General features: G+C 36.4%; 2 protein-coding genes and 1 pseudogene across 2 annotated transcripts; all 3 read left to right on the top strand.

Annotated features, from left to right (window-relative positions):
• The first annotated feature begins 3806 nt into the window (after positions 1-3806).
• Positions 3807-16260, top strand: LOC149789611 (carnosine synthase 1-like). Its single transcript, XM_089973339.1, has 5 exons — positions 3807-3890; positions 10074-10305; positions 13816-14078; positions 14436-14651; positions 16125-16260. The coding sequence occupies exons 1-4, from the start codon at positions 3840-3842 to the stop codon at positions 14640-14642; spliced, it is 753 nt and encodes a 250-aa protein (XP_089829465.1). The 5' UTR covers positions 3807-3839; the 3' UTR covers positions 14643-14651; positions 16125-16260.
• Positions 16136-16606, top strand: LOC149789610 (carnosine synthase 1-like). Its single transcript, XM_089973072.1, has one exon. It carries the CDS (start codon positions 16136-16138, stop codon positions 16604-16606), a length of 471 nt encoding a protein of 156 aa, XP_089829198.1.
• Positions 16607-16691: 85 nt separating this feature from the next.
• LOC149789609 (carnosine synthase 1 pseudogene) lies at positions 16692-17147 on the top strand (annotated as a pseudogene).
• The last annotated feature ends 748 nt before the right edge of the window (positions 17148-17895 follow it).

Below are 17895 nucleotides of genomic sequence, written 5' to 3'. Positions count from 1 at the left end.
TGGATAGTTTGAAAGAGTTGATATTGATATCTTATAGAGTTCACAGTGGTTGAATTATTCTTTAGAGATACTAACAGTGTAATATTGATACAGCATTTTTTAAAAGAAAAGAAAACATCATAAACTTCATATTGATACAATGCTTTAGAAAGCACAAAAGATATTGATACAATACGTATGAGGGAGCCTGATATCGTTGATACTGGTACAATACGTATTTAGTGAGCAAGATAGATTTTATATTGATACAATGCGTCTTAGAGAGCCAGATAGAGTTGATATTGATAAAGTACGTCTTAGAGAGCCAGATAGAGTTGATATTGATACAATACGTCTTAGAGAGCCAGATAGAGTTGATATTGATAAAGTACGTCTTAGAGAGCCAGATAGAGTTGATATTGATACATTACGTCTTAGAGAGCCAGATAGAGTTGATATTGATACATTACGTCTTAGAGAGCCAGATAGAGTTGATATTGATACATTATGTCTTAGAGAGCCAGATAGAGTTGATATTGATACAGTACGTCTTTAAGGAGCCAGATAAATTATAAATTAATACAGTACTTCTTTAAGGAGCCAGATAGAGTTGATATTGATAAAGTACGTCTTTAAGGAGCCAGATAGAGTTGATATTGATACAGTACGTCTTTAAGGAGCCACATAGAGTATATATTAGAGAGCCAGATAGAGTTGATATTGATAAATTACGTCTTTAAGGAGCCAGATAGAGTTGATATTGATACATTACGTCTTTAAGGAACCAGATAGAGTATATATTAGAGAGCCAGATAGAGTTGATATTGATAAAGTACGTCTTTAAGGAGCCAGATAGAGTTGATATTGATACATTACGTCTTTAAGGAACCAGATAGAGTTGATATTGATACATTACGTCTTAGAGAGCCAGATAGAGTTGATATTGATACATTACGTCTTCAGAAAGCCTCACAGTGTTGATATTTATGCGGTCCTTATTTTGATGCAACACTATTTTACAAAGCATAGAGTTGATATTGATACAGTACTTCTTTAAGGAGCCAGATAGAGTTGATATTGATACAGTACGTCTTTAAGGAGCCAGATAGAGTTGATATTGATACAGTACTTCTTTAAGGAGCCAGATAGAGTTGATAGTGATACAGTACGTCTTTAAGGAGCCAGATAGAGTTGATATTGATACAGTACTTCTTTAAGGAGCCAGATAGAGTTGATAGTGATACAGTACGTCTTTAAGGAGCCAGATAGAGTTGATATTGATACAGTACGTCTTTAAGGAGCCAGATAGAGTTGATATTGATACAGTACGTCTTTAAGGAGCCAGATAGAGTTGATATTGATACAGTACTTCTTTAAGGAGCCAGATAGAGTTGATATTGATACAATACGTATTTAAGGAGCCTGATAGAGTTGATATTGATACAGTACGTATTTAAGGAGCCAGATAGAGTTGATATTGATACAATACGTCCATCGAAGTCTAGACAGCTAGGTATTTGCACTTCTTTAGAAGGTCTTATTGTGTAAATACTGATACGTTGCCTCTTTAGAGAGCCATGCAGAGTCGATACTGGTAACTTATAATCTTGACACAAAGCGTCCTTACAAAGCTGTATTCGTACTATTTTTCGAAAGCCCAATGGCGTAATGCGTTATTTAGAAAGCCTTATAGCGTGCGTTATTGACGCAGCACTAACTCGGAAAGCATTGTATAGCTGATATGGGTATAGCTAACAGAGTTGATATTGATGCATTGTTACTTTAGAAAGAATTATAATTCTGCTCTGATACATTGTTATTTTTAGAAAGACTTATAGAGTTGATCTTGATGCATTGCTAGAAAGACTTATAGAGCTGATCTTGATGATTTGCTAGAAAGACATATAGAGCTGATCTTGATGCATCGTTAGAAAGACTTATAGAGTTGATCTTGATGCATTGCTAGAAAGACATATAGAGTTGATCTTGATGCATTACTAGAAAGACATAGAGTTGATCTTGATGATTTGCTAGAAAGACATATAGAGCTGATCTTGATGCATTGCTAGAAAGACTTATAGAGTTGATCTTGATGCATTGCTAGAAAGACATATAGAGTTGATCTTGATGCATTACTAGAAAGACATAGAGTTGATCTTGATGATTTGCTAGAAAGACATATAGAGCTGATCTTGATGCATCGTTAGAAAGACTTATAGAGTTGATCTTGATGCATTGCTAGAAAGACATATAGAGTTGATCTTGATGCATTACTAGAAAGACATAGAGTTGATCTTGATGATTTGCTAGAAAGACATATAGAGTTGATCTTGATGCATTGCTAGAAAGACTTATAGAGTTGATCTTGATGATTTGCTAGAAAGACATATAGAGCTGATCTTGATGCATCGTTAGAAAGACTTATAGAGTTGATCTTGATGATTTGCTAGAAAGACATATAGAGCTGATCTTGATGCATCGTTAGAAAGACTTATAGAGTTGATCTTGATGCATTGCTAGAAAGACATATAGAGTTGATCTTGATGCATTACTAGAAAGACATAGAGTTGATCTTGATGATTTGCTAGAAAGACATATAGTTGATCTTGATGCATTGCTTGAAAGACTTATAGAGTTGATCTTGATGATTTGCTAGAAAGACATATAGAGTTGAACTTGATGCATCGTTAGAAAGACTTATAGAGTTGATCTTGATGCATTGCTAGAAAGACATATAGAGCTGATCTTGATGCATCGTTAGAAAGACTTATAGAGTTGATCTTGATGCATTGCTAGAAAGACAGAGTTGATCTTGATGCATTGCTTGAAAGACTTACAGAGTTGATCTTGATGCATTGCTGCTTTAGAAAGACTTTTTTGGTTGGCATGGCTACATCGCCTCGTTTGAAAGCCTTGTAGAGTTGGTATTGAGAATAATTCCTTTCACAACCTTGAATAATTGAAACGGAGAATTATTTTTAAAGCCTTGTAGAGTTGAAAATAAGAATAATTCTTTTCCACGCCATGTAGAGTTAAATTGAGAATAATATTTTAGAAATCCTTGTAAATTTGAATTTAAAAATAATTCTAAGATAGCCTTATATAGCAGATATCAAGAGAAAACGTCTTTAGAAGACCCAAGATAGTTGAAACCGAGACGTATTGTGACGATATCAGCCCAATATGTATGATAGGAAAGTAGTGTATCACTATCAACCCCTTCGGGTACTCTAAAATAACAATGCATTAATATCAACTCTGTGTTAATGCAGCAGTTCTTTTGAACACCTTATATATATATATATATATATATATATATATATATATATATATATATATATATATATATATATATATATATATATATATAAATGCTGACATAGAAAATAGTCATATAATGTATCTTTAGATCCATCATACATTTTGGGCTGATATTGTCACAATACGTATCCATCAGACATATTGGCTGATATCGTAACAATACGTTTCCATCAGACATATTGTGTGATATCGATTCAATATTTCTTTATAAAGCCTTGTAGGGATGATATTGTCACAATACGTATCCATCAGACTTATTGTGTGATATCGATTCAATATTTCTTTATAAAGCCTTGTAGGGATGATATTGTCACAATACGTATCCATCAGACATATTGTCTGATATCGATTCAATATTTCTTTATAAAGCCTTGTAGGGATGATATTGTCACAATACGTATCCATCAGACATATTGTCTGATATCGATTCAATATTTCTTTATAAAGCCTTGTAGGGATGATATTGATACAATACTTCCTTGTGCATTTTATATTTTGCAGTTCCAGGATGGGCTTGTACAGATAAATGTGCTCTTCGCATGAGATCAATTGTATGTCGAAACCATGACGATACACCCGTGACAACCAATGTGAGTTTTTTTTATTTATTCTTTAGGAGCTCATATTATTCGGAAGCATTCGAAACATTGTCAACAGTCTGGTTTTGGTTTTAAAATGTTCATTTGTACATATTTAGCATTTCCATGAAACATAGCATCATACTGTGAATCATTATGAAGCTAAAGAAAACAAAAAGCCTGTCCTGTTTGTGTTGATTTGTCTGGTTTTAGATTGTTCACTACCTAATTTCCTTAACCCACCTGTTCCTGAAGCTTTGAAGTGCATGCTTATGCCTATCAAATTATGATGGAAGTCAAAGTCAACAAATTATGTGCTATCGTTTGAATAAAGTTTATTTAAAATTAAATTTTTATATTTCTCAAACCACTTGGTTGATCAATTTTCCTAGTTAGGATGATACACAATTGTTTTTAAATTTTGATACAAGATTTTTAATTTTCTTACATCTCCCAAAGTTTCTAATAGAGTACCGTTATAGCTTGCATAAATCAATATTAAGCTAAGGCAATTCATTCAAATATAAGCCTGTTCGCAATCTTTTATTTTGGGATCAAGGTCACAGTGATATAAATTTTGACATACGGTTTTGCTTAAAGCTTTTACATTCGTTTCTGTTTCCTAAACACCCTGATGAATTTTCTAAATACCTGCGGTGAATAATGATGAAGCAAAGATAATTCATTATGCAAAAGGTTCGCTCATCCAATTAACCTTGCGGTCGAAATAATCATCATATAAATTTATGTTAATGATTTGGTTAAGTCTTTTTAAATTGTATTGTATTGTTGTTATTTTCTAAATCTCTTGGTGGTTATATTTATATATGTCATAATTATTATGAAGTTAAGACGGTTCATGTTTGTGGTCTAAATCCCACTTTTACTAAAGTTACTTAAGGATTTGTTTGAATTATTTAGTTTTTCTTTGTTCATATTTTTGTCCACATCGTAGATGTTCTTCATATATAGGACGAACTGCTAAGCGATATACTCTCTCTCTCTCTCTCTCTCTCTCTCTCTCTCTCAACCGTTCTACCTTGGGTAATGATCACAGTTTTAAGCAAAGCTTTCATTATGTGAACAAGATACATGACTGGACCTTCTGTCTTATTGTCTTGAACCGTCATAGCAAATCGTGGTTGGTGATGCTGTAAGTAATAAGAGCTCTTTCTTCAGAACCATTTTTCAGCATCGGCCCAGACAGAGTCTGTCTTTAAACATCGACTATATCTGGTTATCAAAATGACTCATACTAATGTTTGTTTTTTATGTTTATTAAATCAAGAAAATAAGATTATATTTTTATTAATAAATATTTTAGCACTAGTAGTTCCAATCAATACTTGTAAAATGACTTCTGTTCTTACCACACCCTGGATATTTACATAAGATAATCCAATTATGTTTCTGGATAGTTACATATTGCCTACCTTTAGTTTGGATCTACTTAGTTACTAACGGGCAATAGTAGGGGAGGGTGAGAATCACATACGATTTCTTGTGCACTATTGTCCTCTATTATTGTTTTTAAGGTAGAAATAGGATCAGGTGTTGTTGTTGTTGTTGTTGTTGTAATTGTGACTGTTGTTATTCACGAAACATATCACGAATAGCCTTTCTTGAATATGTGTGTGAGATTTGGATTTTCAACGTAGCTTTTTAAAACAATTCAGTCATATCGCTACGATGTCTGCAGTGTGGCAGTTTATAGCGATGTCTAGAACTGGGGCATTTTGCCGCAGACATGTGGCGTGATGTCCCACCCAGTCACATTATCTTGACACCGGGCCGACCAGTCCTAACACTAACCTCTTAATGCTGAGCGCCAAGTCTTTGGTATGACTCGGCCGGGGATCGAACCCACGATCTCCCGCATCCGAGGCGGACGCTCTAACCACTAGGCTACCGGAGCGGATTTTCACGAATATAAAATTAAATCTTACTCATTAATTTCTTGAGCATATTTTGAGTAAGAAAAACAATAGATTGATCACTAAAATTTGACTTCAGTCGTTGCTTCCAGACGGATCTATCTCTATCTGTGTGTGAAAAGGTACAACCTGCGTCTTAACGTTTATTTGTTTGGAAATAATATAAAGATAATATTATTTTTATTACTTCTTGATTTATATTTGCACACTATACCTTTAGGAAGCATATAAACTTAGTTTCGTCAATAGACCATTAGGTAAGAGAATAATATTGTTTACATGTTTATGACGATACCTTGTGGTGTTGAAAACATTCGATGATTCTTCCACGAGCTTACCCCGATGATGTCAGTCACTTTAGGGGTGAATCCTGGATACTGTTCATGGGTGTCATAAAACGAAAATGCATTATTGGTATCGGAATCTTATATTAATGTTTTGACCAGGATGTGCAATAATGGGGCATGACACAAACAATGTTACTTTAGTTATGTACAATCACGTTATCAATGGTTTTCATTAGCCAAGAACTAAAAGTAATTGAAATATCTCAAATAACAAACTAAATTCAATCAATTTACTGGTAGTCATGCACACATTGTACGAGTGGCAGTGTTATACTAAAATGTTTATAGCAACGGGACAAAGGAGCATATTTAGTATTTCGAATGACGAAATGCCACATGACGTCGATAGGTGGCGACCACATAACCATGACAGGTGTAATAACCTTGTCCAGGAATAGGGGTAACGGTCCAAAACTAAATTTCTGTCAGTAACTAATCAGAACTTGAGAATTTTGCATGTCTTGTCATACTATCAGTAAGTTATACTACTTGTCTCTGTAAACGTGCACCAAATTGCGAACCTAGTAGACCAAGATCTGCGGACACAAATTAAACGAATCATTGTTTGATTACACATGAACAGTGTATAACTTTATCTACTAGCGCATTATTTGAAAGTAGATCAGCAGCATGGTTTGAGGTAGACTGTGATGTGCTAGCAGCATGGTTTGAGGTAAACTCAGATCTGCCAGCAGCATGGTTTGAGGTAGACTCTGATCTGCCAGCATCATGGTTTGAGGTAGACTCTGATCTGTCAACAGCATGATTTGAGGTAGACTCTGATCTGCCAGCATCATGGTTTGAGGTAGACTCTGATCTGCCAGCAGCATGATTTGAGGTAGACTCTGATCTGCCATCAGCATGGTTTGAGGTAGACTCTGATCTGCCAGCATCATGGTTTGAGGTAGACTCTGATCTGCCAGCATCATGGTTTGAGGTTGACTCTGATCTGCCAGCATCATGGATTAAAGCAGATTGTATGCTGTTTTAATTCATCTTTACGAACTTGACTCTCATCAGCTGGACAGATGCTCAGGGAATACTGTCGTTGATTCAATATAACTTCTGATCTGATAGCATGTTATTTGACAAAAAGATTGGCATACGATCAGTTTAGATCATGGTCTGAGGATGGTATATTTGGCAGCAGATGTCATACAAACACCGTTATAACTTGAGTTGCCAGCATGTTACTTTATAGCAGATTAGGGACTACACTGTTTCATTTCATGCTAATAATATCTACCTGTATGTGTCGGCATGCTTTATGATCACAGTTCTGTGTATTATTCTTTGATTTCTATATAATAATCGATAACCTGATCTGCCAAAAAATGTTATTTGACTCCTGATATATGTCGAAAACCTATAATTATATAGTTTTGCCAATGACACGAAGGCTCGTAATTTGACTCCAAATCCGAGTATACCCATATGTTTCATTCACGTGAAGAATGAAGGCCCTGTGCTACCAGCACATTATATAATTGCACGATGTGTTATGTTTTAAGATTTTTGATACAAGCAAGGCTGCACATTGTAAGCTTGTATACTGCTTAGTTAATACTTCCCACACAAATGGTAATTGTTTAAATGAACATGTGTACAATGCTGATTTAAAGTTGTTTTAAATGATATGTATGTGTTGGCAATCAATAATCATATTTCTTTCGTCGCACAGAAATGTGTAGCATTACGTTAATAAATAAAATCGGCTGTGTGTGAAACAACAGAGATCCAAATGTAAACAAAGCAATCATTGATTCAGATATTCATCGTAATAAACAATAGTGTATACATAATAGCGTTATAATAAAGGGTTTTGATGGTTACCGATATTGGTCACAGCATTCTACCTCCACCCCCACCCCCCGACCACCACGATCCTCCTGTATGGCGCCTGTTAGTAACTTTCACTTACTACGATCCACGGTTGCAAATGCATAAACGCTATCACGATATATAAGGATCAATAATCATTTCACGCGTGCTGCACAGCAAGTACGAGTGTAAAACATATCCATGCAAATGTTGCATGCATATATTTGGTACCCAACAGCTGCTCTCTGAAAATGACCTTTACTGCTGTGGAATCAGTGAAAACTCGGAGAGTACGATTATGCCAGAAACCTCGTAAACTTTCTTTAGTCTATATCAGAACAAGACTCGTGCGGATTGTGTTACACTGCTGGCGGCTGCGATGTAGGAGGTTTCCCACCCTCTCCCCCATGAATACAAAAGAGACACAGTTAAGTAGAAAATCTGTCAGGAAAGCAGATATAAACAATTTAATTGTCCAAAAAGGAAACGTAATACTATTAACTGTTATGAAATCATCGGAAATTCTATTCACTGCACTAAAATAACCAAATAGACAATGTGTTCATTTGTGTGCGGACGTTGCATATGCATCAAGCATGCTCACACTGCAAACTAGTTTTAAATTGAACGAGACAATGCGTACCTGTTAAGAATTAAACCCGCACTTGTTTGACCTCAGCGGTATAAAATGTACCTGACAAGATTTATCATTAAAATCAACAAAAACATTTATCTTTCAAAGCTGCAAAGTGAAATATAAGAGGAACTTGAGGTAATGTGGATTAAATTCCAGATAATCATAAAACGTGTTCCTAATGAATTCCAATATTGAATGTGAAGATGTATCAATAATATTGAATAGGTTACCAACAGTCGTGATGGATCGCAATGATATAATCCTGAATGTTTTTGAATAAATACATAATAATCCTAAAGTGGTGACTTTGTCCAAAATGTAAATGAGTACCTTTCAAATGTCACTGAGTACCTTTCAAGTGTTAATTAGTACCTTTCAAATGTCAGTGAGTACCTTGCAAATGTCAATGAGTACCTTTCAAATGTCAACGAGTACCTTTCAAATGTCAGTGAGTACCTTTCAAATTGTCAGTGAGTATCTTTCAAATGTCAACGAGTACCTTTCAAAGTCAGTGAGTACCTTTCAAATGTCAATGAATACCTTTTTAATTCCAATGAATAGTTTCTGAATAAATAACTTCTTTCAAATCACATCTAAACACGACAGTAAATAATGCCACTAATAATTGAACTTAAAGGAGGCATGAATGTATTTGTTGAATACAACCTTAGATAAAAGCCTACGACAAAATAGATAGACCAAGCTGTAGACCAGAAATTCGCTACCAGAACATTATATGTTTGTAAATAAGGCTAGACATTGAAGTCAAATATCAGTAAACAACCTATTTATAACTTACAAGCATCACAAAAACAGCATTTGAATATTCAAGTAGGCCAAACGTCTACCCTCGATAAAGGACAAAGGTTAAGACTCAATACCCATTACAATTTATAATATTATAACTGTACACTTTGCACGGTATATTTCTCCCTTAATTTGGACAATAAAGTGGGAAATTATCACACTACTGGCATAGAGTGTACAACACATGCAACGTCAGGCTTGCAGAATTAGTGTTTTGCAGTCGTTTCCTTTACTGGTATAATGTTTAAGAAATATATTTGAATCCACCTATCGTGCATATCATAAAAGAACAGTGACCAGGCTAGGTTGGACACCGTGTGTCTCAGGATAAGGCACCTTGTTCCAATTTTTTCTGCAAAAAGTATAACCGTTCAGGTGTTGCAGAGCTGTTTAACGTCACACAAAATCCGTCTGTTGACATCCTGGTAGCATTTAGGCGGGAACATAAAACTGGTAAAACCTATTAAGTCATATTTGATAGTATTAACCTGACCGCATTCTTTACTTCCAGCATAGAAAGTTATATCCTGTATAGGCTTTCCTTGACATAACTGCTTTATTAATGCCTCACTGGACTGGTTTACTGTACCCGATCACCTGTCCCTCAGTTGGTAAAATAATGTCTAGTACACTTATTTTTAATTTGCAGATAAGCTGCGGACTTGACACAAACACTGAACCAGTCAACGGAGACAATTATATTCCCCAGTCTCTTAAGACCACCCTGATGGCCCTTGGGGTCACCAATGAAACAGAGGTGGCGAGATTTGAAGAAGAAGTCAGGCAGAAAGGCGCTGCTCTACTGGAAAGCATAATGTGCCATGAGAACGATCTTAGCACTGTTGAAAGAGGTGGCCTTCTAGCCCAAACTGATGTCATCGGTAAGTTTCGGTAAATCCAACAGAGATATCATTGGTAAGTTTCGGTAAATCCAATAGAGTGACCTCAGCACCGCAGAAAAAAAGCTTTTTCTTTTGGTGCTAAAACTGATGACGTTGGTTAGCATCGTTGTTAAACACGGCATCATCCATGGTGTTTGCACCTAGACATGCTCTGTGGGAGGGTCCAGTTTTTGTCAAATGAGTAACGGTCATCAAGCAGCACATTTCGATTACTATGGTGGCTATGTTCAGACAATCCGCTTTCGCTCTTTCTCCTGTTCCAATACGATGATAAAGCATGGACTCGTCGAGAAATACTCATATATTTAGTATATATCACAAAGGCCTCTTGTTGAGAGCTTAAGAAAAAGCTCGGCATGTGACCTACATGAAATAGTTTCGTTAAAAGAAAGCAAAAGCAATAAATAAAACAATTCAAGCAATTTACTGGTTAACTTCCAGAAAACCTTTATGTAAAAAAGCTAATTGAAAGAAAAATATTTACAAGTGACAATTTCTGAAAGGTTGTGTTTACTGTCGCATGATAATAATGCGCAATATGTTATTGTTTTATTTATATAAGGAAGTAATTTTACATTACTCCAAGCACTGGCCTAAGGAGAATTACTTTTAAGACTATATACTTATAAATATATTAGTATACGAGGATGTAGATTAAAATCCATATGGTTGACGAATCTAGGGACCTTGATTATTACAAATATTGACACCCTAGCTCTAAACAAGCAATTTCAGCAATTCGCTCCATACCCGGTTTCTGCTTGGTATCGAACCTAGGACCTGTTTATGCGAGATAAGACAACTATCGACTGCCTGCACGTTTCAGTGCCCATACTACCACGGCTACCTCCACATCGCCAAAAAATGATGTTATGGTATCCGTTCATATACCGTACTAGAACGTGCAGACACTCTCGAAACTTAGATATATATATTATTTGTCCCAAGATACATTGACACTGGCTAGGTTAGGTTTTATTTATATAAGGGAGTAATGTCACATTACTCCAAGCACTGACCTAAGCATTTTAGCATAGCCACGCTGGCCGAACCCACGCGTACAGAGATGAGTTGTTAGTGAGCAATGAAGGCGAAAGCCTTTGACCACTCAGCCTACCAGTGGCAAAGTATCTCAACATGGGACATATCGAACAATGGACAAATATATTTTTACACTATTATAGTAAACCATTCATGAAGGCGATCAGAATTACTATATATACGATTACTCTAGTAAACAAGCTGGTTAAAACGAGAAATGTACAGACGTATGTGTAATTTCTGCCGACGAATTTAATTCTGAAATAGCAGCCGCTTGAAAGAAACTAATAGCAGACCTCCTAAAATTGCTCCAAAGCTAAAACTTGGCATGTATGTACAATAATGCTGGAAGGGCATAAAATTGTAGACTTTGACCTCTCCTACGCTATCTTCAGAACCATTAAAATGGAGAATCTAGAAAGGTCGTTATTTGATTTTTTATCCAAATAACACAAATTTTACAATATCCATGTTATTTGATTTTATCACAAGGTTGGTCTGTTATAATCACACCATTAACTCACTTCAAAAATGAAAGGTGCTAATCGACACTTTTTAAATATTAGACTGAAACTTTGGATGCAAAGCTTTGGCCTTTGCGCTGAAACTGATGTCAGCGGTAAGTGTTTTTTGGTGTCAAGAACATTATAATTTCAGCACCACTGAATGAAGAGACCATTCTTTAAAAATGATGTCTTTCGCAAGGTTTGGTGTTAACGAAAGAAAAATGCAACGCTGGATGAGGTGGTTTATGAGCTCATACTAATGTGGTTGGTAATCTGTTGATACTCCACGAAATTAAAACTGCTGACAGAAGTGGCCTTCGTGTTCACAATCGTGCAAGTGGTTAGTTTTTGTATCAAAGCAAGTGATATATATATATATATATATATATATATATATATATATATATATATATATATATATATATATATATATATATATATATATATATTGGTACAAGCCAGGGGCCTTTACTTGACTGGGCGGTGCCTAACACTGGCGCTATTCCCGCTAGAAGTCATAAGTTTACACCAGATTTCCAAAGACTTCCATACAACTTAAGTTGTAAATCAGAAACCCCAACGTGTTCATTCTATTCATAAATATTACACTTTTCAATTCAAAACCACATATCTTACAACCTGCCAAATATCTATCAACCGCATATCTGTATGGTTTCTCTTTGTTAGGTTTGCCAACGGTTCACATTGTAGAAAATATACAACTAACCCTTAACACAGGGAACTTGTTGTTGTTCTCGGGTTTAACGCCATTTTTCAGCACAAGATAGCCTATACATGGCGGCCAGTATAACAGGTGGAGGAAGAACCCTGGAAAACCCAGGGAAGAACCACCGACCCACGAGAAGCTACTGGCAGGCTTTCCCACGTACCCACGCTAGCCGAGCCTTGGACTCGAACCCATGCAAGCAGAGGTGACATGGCAGTGATCCGGAACGGTGAGCGCTTTAGATCTCTCGGCCACTCGGGGCCCCCACAGGGAACTATTAGGCCAGTAAAACAATGGTTTCCAGGAACATTTCGCTAGTACAACTGCATTACATTTACCACTATGACAACACAAACGGTATCTGCCGAGTCCATTTTTATTGATTCCATTGTGTATTTTACCGGATTCCTACCGTAAATAATGTCATTGCCGTCACACCACCAATGTACACTACTAGATTTTAGTAAGGACTTTGTTATTTCAGGGTCACTCATTAGGTTTTGACCAGAAATCACCACTAGTGAACCATGGCATTATGAAAATTCACTAACACTTTACTCCGTGACGTTTGCTCCTACTAACTGGCTAATTATTTCAGGCAAAGGAATATTTCTATTGCACCGAATTCTAAGAATCAGACAAGTAATCGCACAAATCTAAGAATTCCTTAAAACGGGGCGCTATAACCAAATGTGCCTACTTTGTAGTATTACATATATAGAAATTTAGATTTCCAAGATTGGTTACAGCAGATTTTAAAGATAATTATAAATGGAAATTGTGATTTCCAAGGTTAGTTATAGATTTGTTGTACATACATTGTTATAGTTAATGCACCGAAGAATCGATGTTCTGGTACTGGGGTGTGAGGGTTGTTCTTTGGAATAATAATGAATTGAATTCTTGTTTTATACAACTCGGGACAAAAAAATAGTTTTATGAAGCGATATTAGGCTCAGAAACAATCGTCCAAGATCCTACTCTTATCCCGATAAGTAAATGGTCCTTCTGTGGAGATTGAAGATTATTGTTATCAATATCTATAAATGCATTTACGGTGTTATGTTAAACTTAAAATTCATTGGTTTAGAAAATGTCTCGCTTGACAAGGGATGGATGTTTACACAGGAGAGACCATAAACGTATGCCTAAAAATAGTACGCAAATGACGTTGTAGACAGGTAAACTGTAAACATTAAAGTTTGTGGTTTCTAGGCATTGACTTTGTGATCACCAGAAGAAACGATGTATTGATTGCTATTGCCATTGAAGTGAACGGCCATGATTGTATCACCAACTGCCAGATTTACGAGAACGTGTATACTAAAGAAAAGGGCATGTCTGTTGGACCTTGGATCCAAACTATGGTCGCAAGATCACAAAAATACGTCCTGGCTGGCAAGAATGTTCTCGTCGTTGGAGCTGGAGGCTACAACAAAGCCTTCATCTGGCCAGCAGCCCAGGATATGGAAGTGAAAGTAAGGGTCCTAATGAGTTTTGTTATATAATAATTGGTAGCATTTTCTACCCCCTCATATTATAGCAAAATAAAAAAACAATCTTAAATATTTTACATTTATAAACATCAATGGTTGGAATTATTTATTGCCTCCGTTAATCAAAAACATGCTTTAAACTGCTTTTTTCCTCCATAAATGAATGGACTCTAAGCCATCCATGATTATATTATATGACTGAAAGTGAAAAACTAATCAGATAAGTTGTCAGTAATATCTAGATATTATTTGCCTTAAATTCTTGCTTAGATACCAGTCAAGTTTCAGTCTTGAGACAGAAAGGAAATATTGGCGGCAATTATGTTTCTACTTTTACAGGTGATGTTGGTTGAGGCTAATCCAAACCACTTTGCTGCAGAAGAAGTGTCAGAGTTCATTCACTGTGACTTTTCAAATCATTCCCAAGATGACATCCACGCCGTCAAGATCTACCAACTCCTGAGAAAAAAGAACAAAATGGTGGATGGTTGCCTGACCTTTTGGGAGGACTGTGTCCGCTGGCATCTAAATTGTGCAAGCTTTTGAATTTGACAGGTAGGAATTGTTGTAGTAAACTGAAAGACGTGTACTTTGCAAAAGCGAACACATGTTTTCGCAGAGGACGTTGAGCCATATTTCCAAATAAAACATAACTCAACAGTCCCACAGTATAAACATTTTGATGGAGTAAATGCCTAGAAAAGTACTCTAATGAGCGTGAGACGTTACAGTGGCTCAGACGTTGAATATTCATCAAGTTTCAATCATAAATGTTTTTGATTTAGCGTGCACAAAATATGTACAATTTACGATATTGACCTTTTTGTATATATAAATTCCAATTCCATGACTCCCATCTTCCGTTTCGAAAATAACTGATAAACGCCTTAGTGAAAATTCTCAAAACAGACACTTGGGACCCAAAACTGCAGTCCCCATTAAAGTGGTCAGATTGTAGATGTTCGATTGATATTTAAAATGTTTAAATACACATTGAAAGTATAGATGGAAAAAGAAAATATAGAATATGTCCAAAAGTCTTCAGTGTGCTGAAATCCTCCTTAATCCGTCAATGATATGTTTGTGTCCTTAGTGTCCTCGGACCTAGGTTTCACAGCTTAACTGTTCGAGGGTTGTTCAATTACTACCATATTTCTTATGCAGATCCATAGTGGTTTATCCTTGCATGATGTCGATTCCTAGAGTTCTACACGATCATATACAGGAGTTATTTCTCCGTCCTCCCAACTTTCATTTTCGCAGTATACGTTACAAAGGTTTGTTTGATTCCACCTGAGTGTAGTTGTTGGTGTTTATATCGAGTAGATCTTGGTTAACGTTCATTTCTAGCTTTCCATAAAGTCATTTGCAGGAGGTCTTCCCCCCAGGTTGTCTATCGGCCTGATTTTACGAAGGATTCAATGATTCAGTCTAGATTTGTTATGCGTCTTGCTTTTTACTCTACACCACCACTAAATTTTAACATTGCACACTAGCGAATGTTGCTGTTTAGATTGCCTGTCCAGTCGATTGTGTGCTTCTATAGCATTACTTTCCCAAGAATTGTTTGGGTTCGAATAGATTTGACCTGTAACTTTATAATCACATTCAATGACTTTCAAAACTTCAAATATATCTTTTGGAGCAGTACCGGCTCTTGAATATTTGTTCTTCTAAATTCTCTCTTTCATTACAAGTTCATCTGTTTAATGTCTAATGGGATACTGAAGAACTTTCTTTAGCGGCGACCTTTTCACTGTAGACTTTGGCAATAGCTCTAGTTTTGGGCCAACAGGTTTAATTGATGAAATAATTTTGAACTTTCTTCCTTGTGCTGACCATTAACGTTGTCTTTGAGTGATTTACATGCCAATGTCCTTTTCTCGCATTCTGAGCAATGGTAAGAAAAGGGATGACTTTCCTGGCAGCTTTAGAATATTGAACCTTAATTTTTGAGCAAGACATGACATGATTTGATTATCGGTGTCCGTTAATATGCATTTTGTATTTTCTATATACTTTCAATAGGACCCAGCGTCATGGGAGCCATGAATGCCAAAAACAAGAGCTCCACACTTTCCGTGCTTAGAACAAAAACTGGTAGCATCCCCAACTTTCCAAGAACCTATTTATACACTTCATGGTTTAAATCTCTTAGAGGCAAGGCGGACCTTCAGAATGCCATAAAAGTGCATAAATTCCCTCTTGTCATGAAATTGGAATACGGGTCAAGCGCCGTCGGTGTGGTCTTGGTGAAGAATGCAGAGGAACTGGAAGAAAAGTACATGGAACTCAGCTCCACATTCCAAAAGGATGAAGATTACTATGGCATTGGACTTGGTCATGGTAACACTGTCATGGTGATGGAATATATTGGGGGCACAGAGCATGATGTTGACCTAATAATCTTTGAAGGAAGACTTGTTGCTGCCTTCGTCTCTGACAACGGTCCAACCAGAGGCAACATTCATAGAGACTGCAGCTTGCATGCCAAGTTCCCTCCCTTATGACAAGCAGCGACAGCTTATAAATGCTGCCTACCAATGCTGCACTGAAATCGGCCTGGATAATGGTGTCTTCAATGTAGAAGTGAAGATGATCTCAACAGGCCCCAAACTGGTGGAAATAAATGGCAGAATGGGCGGCTTCTATCTCCGTGACTGGATCAGGAAGCTCTATGCAGTAGACTTGGTTATGTACGCCTTCTTGGTGTCTTGTGGTATTAGACCATATTGCCCAGAGTTGAAACCAAAGGGACAATTTATGGGCTTCCTATGCATCCCATCACTCCACAGTCATATGCTCAGCGACCCTGACACCCTGTCAAGACGCCAAGAACTAGAGTCAAAGGGAATACTGCACTTCAACCAATTTGATCAGCATGCTGTTATTGGCAAAGATGGGTTTGAGGAGCCGTTTGCCAGTGTAGCTGTGATGGAGAAGGACATATCATCAGCCAAGCAAAAACTTCTTCAAATTGCCAAGGATTTCAATATAACGGGTCCCAGTTACAATGTTGCAGACTTCCTTGAAGATTTCCAAAACTTCTAGTTCTTTTGTGTTGTCTGGCTTGATTACAACTTGCAACTAAACAAGAATTGGAGAAACATGACAACACTTTTGATCTTTATATTTCATGTATTAAAGATTTAAACATCTAAGTTGCAATTTTTCTATCTTGAATGATCTTGCATATAATTGAAAATACTAAATGATCTGAAGAAAAGGTCCTTTGTGCTTAATTTATGGTTGTTGTACATTCGGCTAAGTAAGACAGACAAACCTTTGTGTCAAAAGCATATATCATAAGGGATCAGTACTTAGCTTAGGAAATCAGGGTCCTTTGTCAAATTTTAAGAGAAAATAAGGAAAGGTATGTTGTTTTTTTCTATTTTGGAATAAAGAGACTTTACAATATTTTTTATTTGAGTGGTTATGTATATATCGTATGGTTCCTCAGGAGTGGGATGTCGGCATTGAAGATCCAGTAGGCAATGTTTTTCAGTAGAGCTTATATACAGGAATCTTGTGCATATAGAGGATGAAAATACCTAAAAAGACTCGTGTAGTGTATTTCACTAGGTACGAGCACAACTCGTCTGTATTAAGTCAAAGAGAAACATGCTAATGTTGCACAGTAAGCTGGAAATAGGTATATACGCTACAATGTTCACATGGACACATTTACAGACAAATGACTAAGCTTCAGAGACAGTACGCCAAAAAGAACATTTGCCTTTAGATCTAAAGTAAATGCGGTCAAGTTGCAGGAGACAGTTGTTTCAACTTTGGAAACAAA

The sequence above is a fragment of the Sinohyriopsis cumingii genome, chromosome 10, assembly GCF_028554795.1.
Source record: "Sinohyriopsis cumingii isolate HCF-2022 chromosome 10, ASM2855479v2, whole genome shotgun sequence".
NCBI lineage: Eukaryota > Metazoa > Mollusca > Bivalvia > Unionida > Unionidae > Sinohyriopsis > Sinohyriopsis cumingii.
This window is presented reverse-complemented; position numbering and strand designations above follow the sequence as displayed.

Coding starts and splice junctions, on each gene's coding strand:
- LOC149789610 (XM_089973072.1), top strand. CDS start 16,136: ATGGGAGCCATGAATGCCAAAAACAAGAGCTCCACACTTTCCGTGCTT.
- LOC149789611 (XM_089973339.1), top strand. CDS start 3,840: ATGAGATCAATTGTATGTCGAAACCATGACGATACACCCGTGACAACC. Junction 3,891..10,073: donor ATACACCCGTGACAACCAAT/GTGAGTTTTTTT, acceptor TTTAATTTGCAG/ATAAGCTGCGGACTTGACAC. Junction 10,306..13,815: donor AGCCCAAACTGATGTCATCG/GTAAGTTTCGGT, acceptor TGTGGTTTCTAG/GCATTGACTTTGTGATCACC.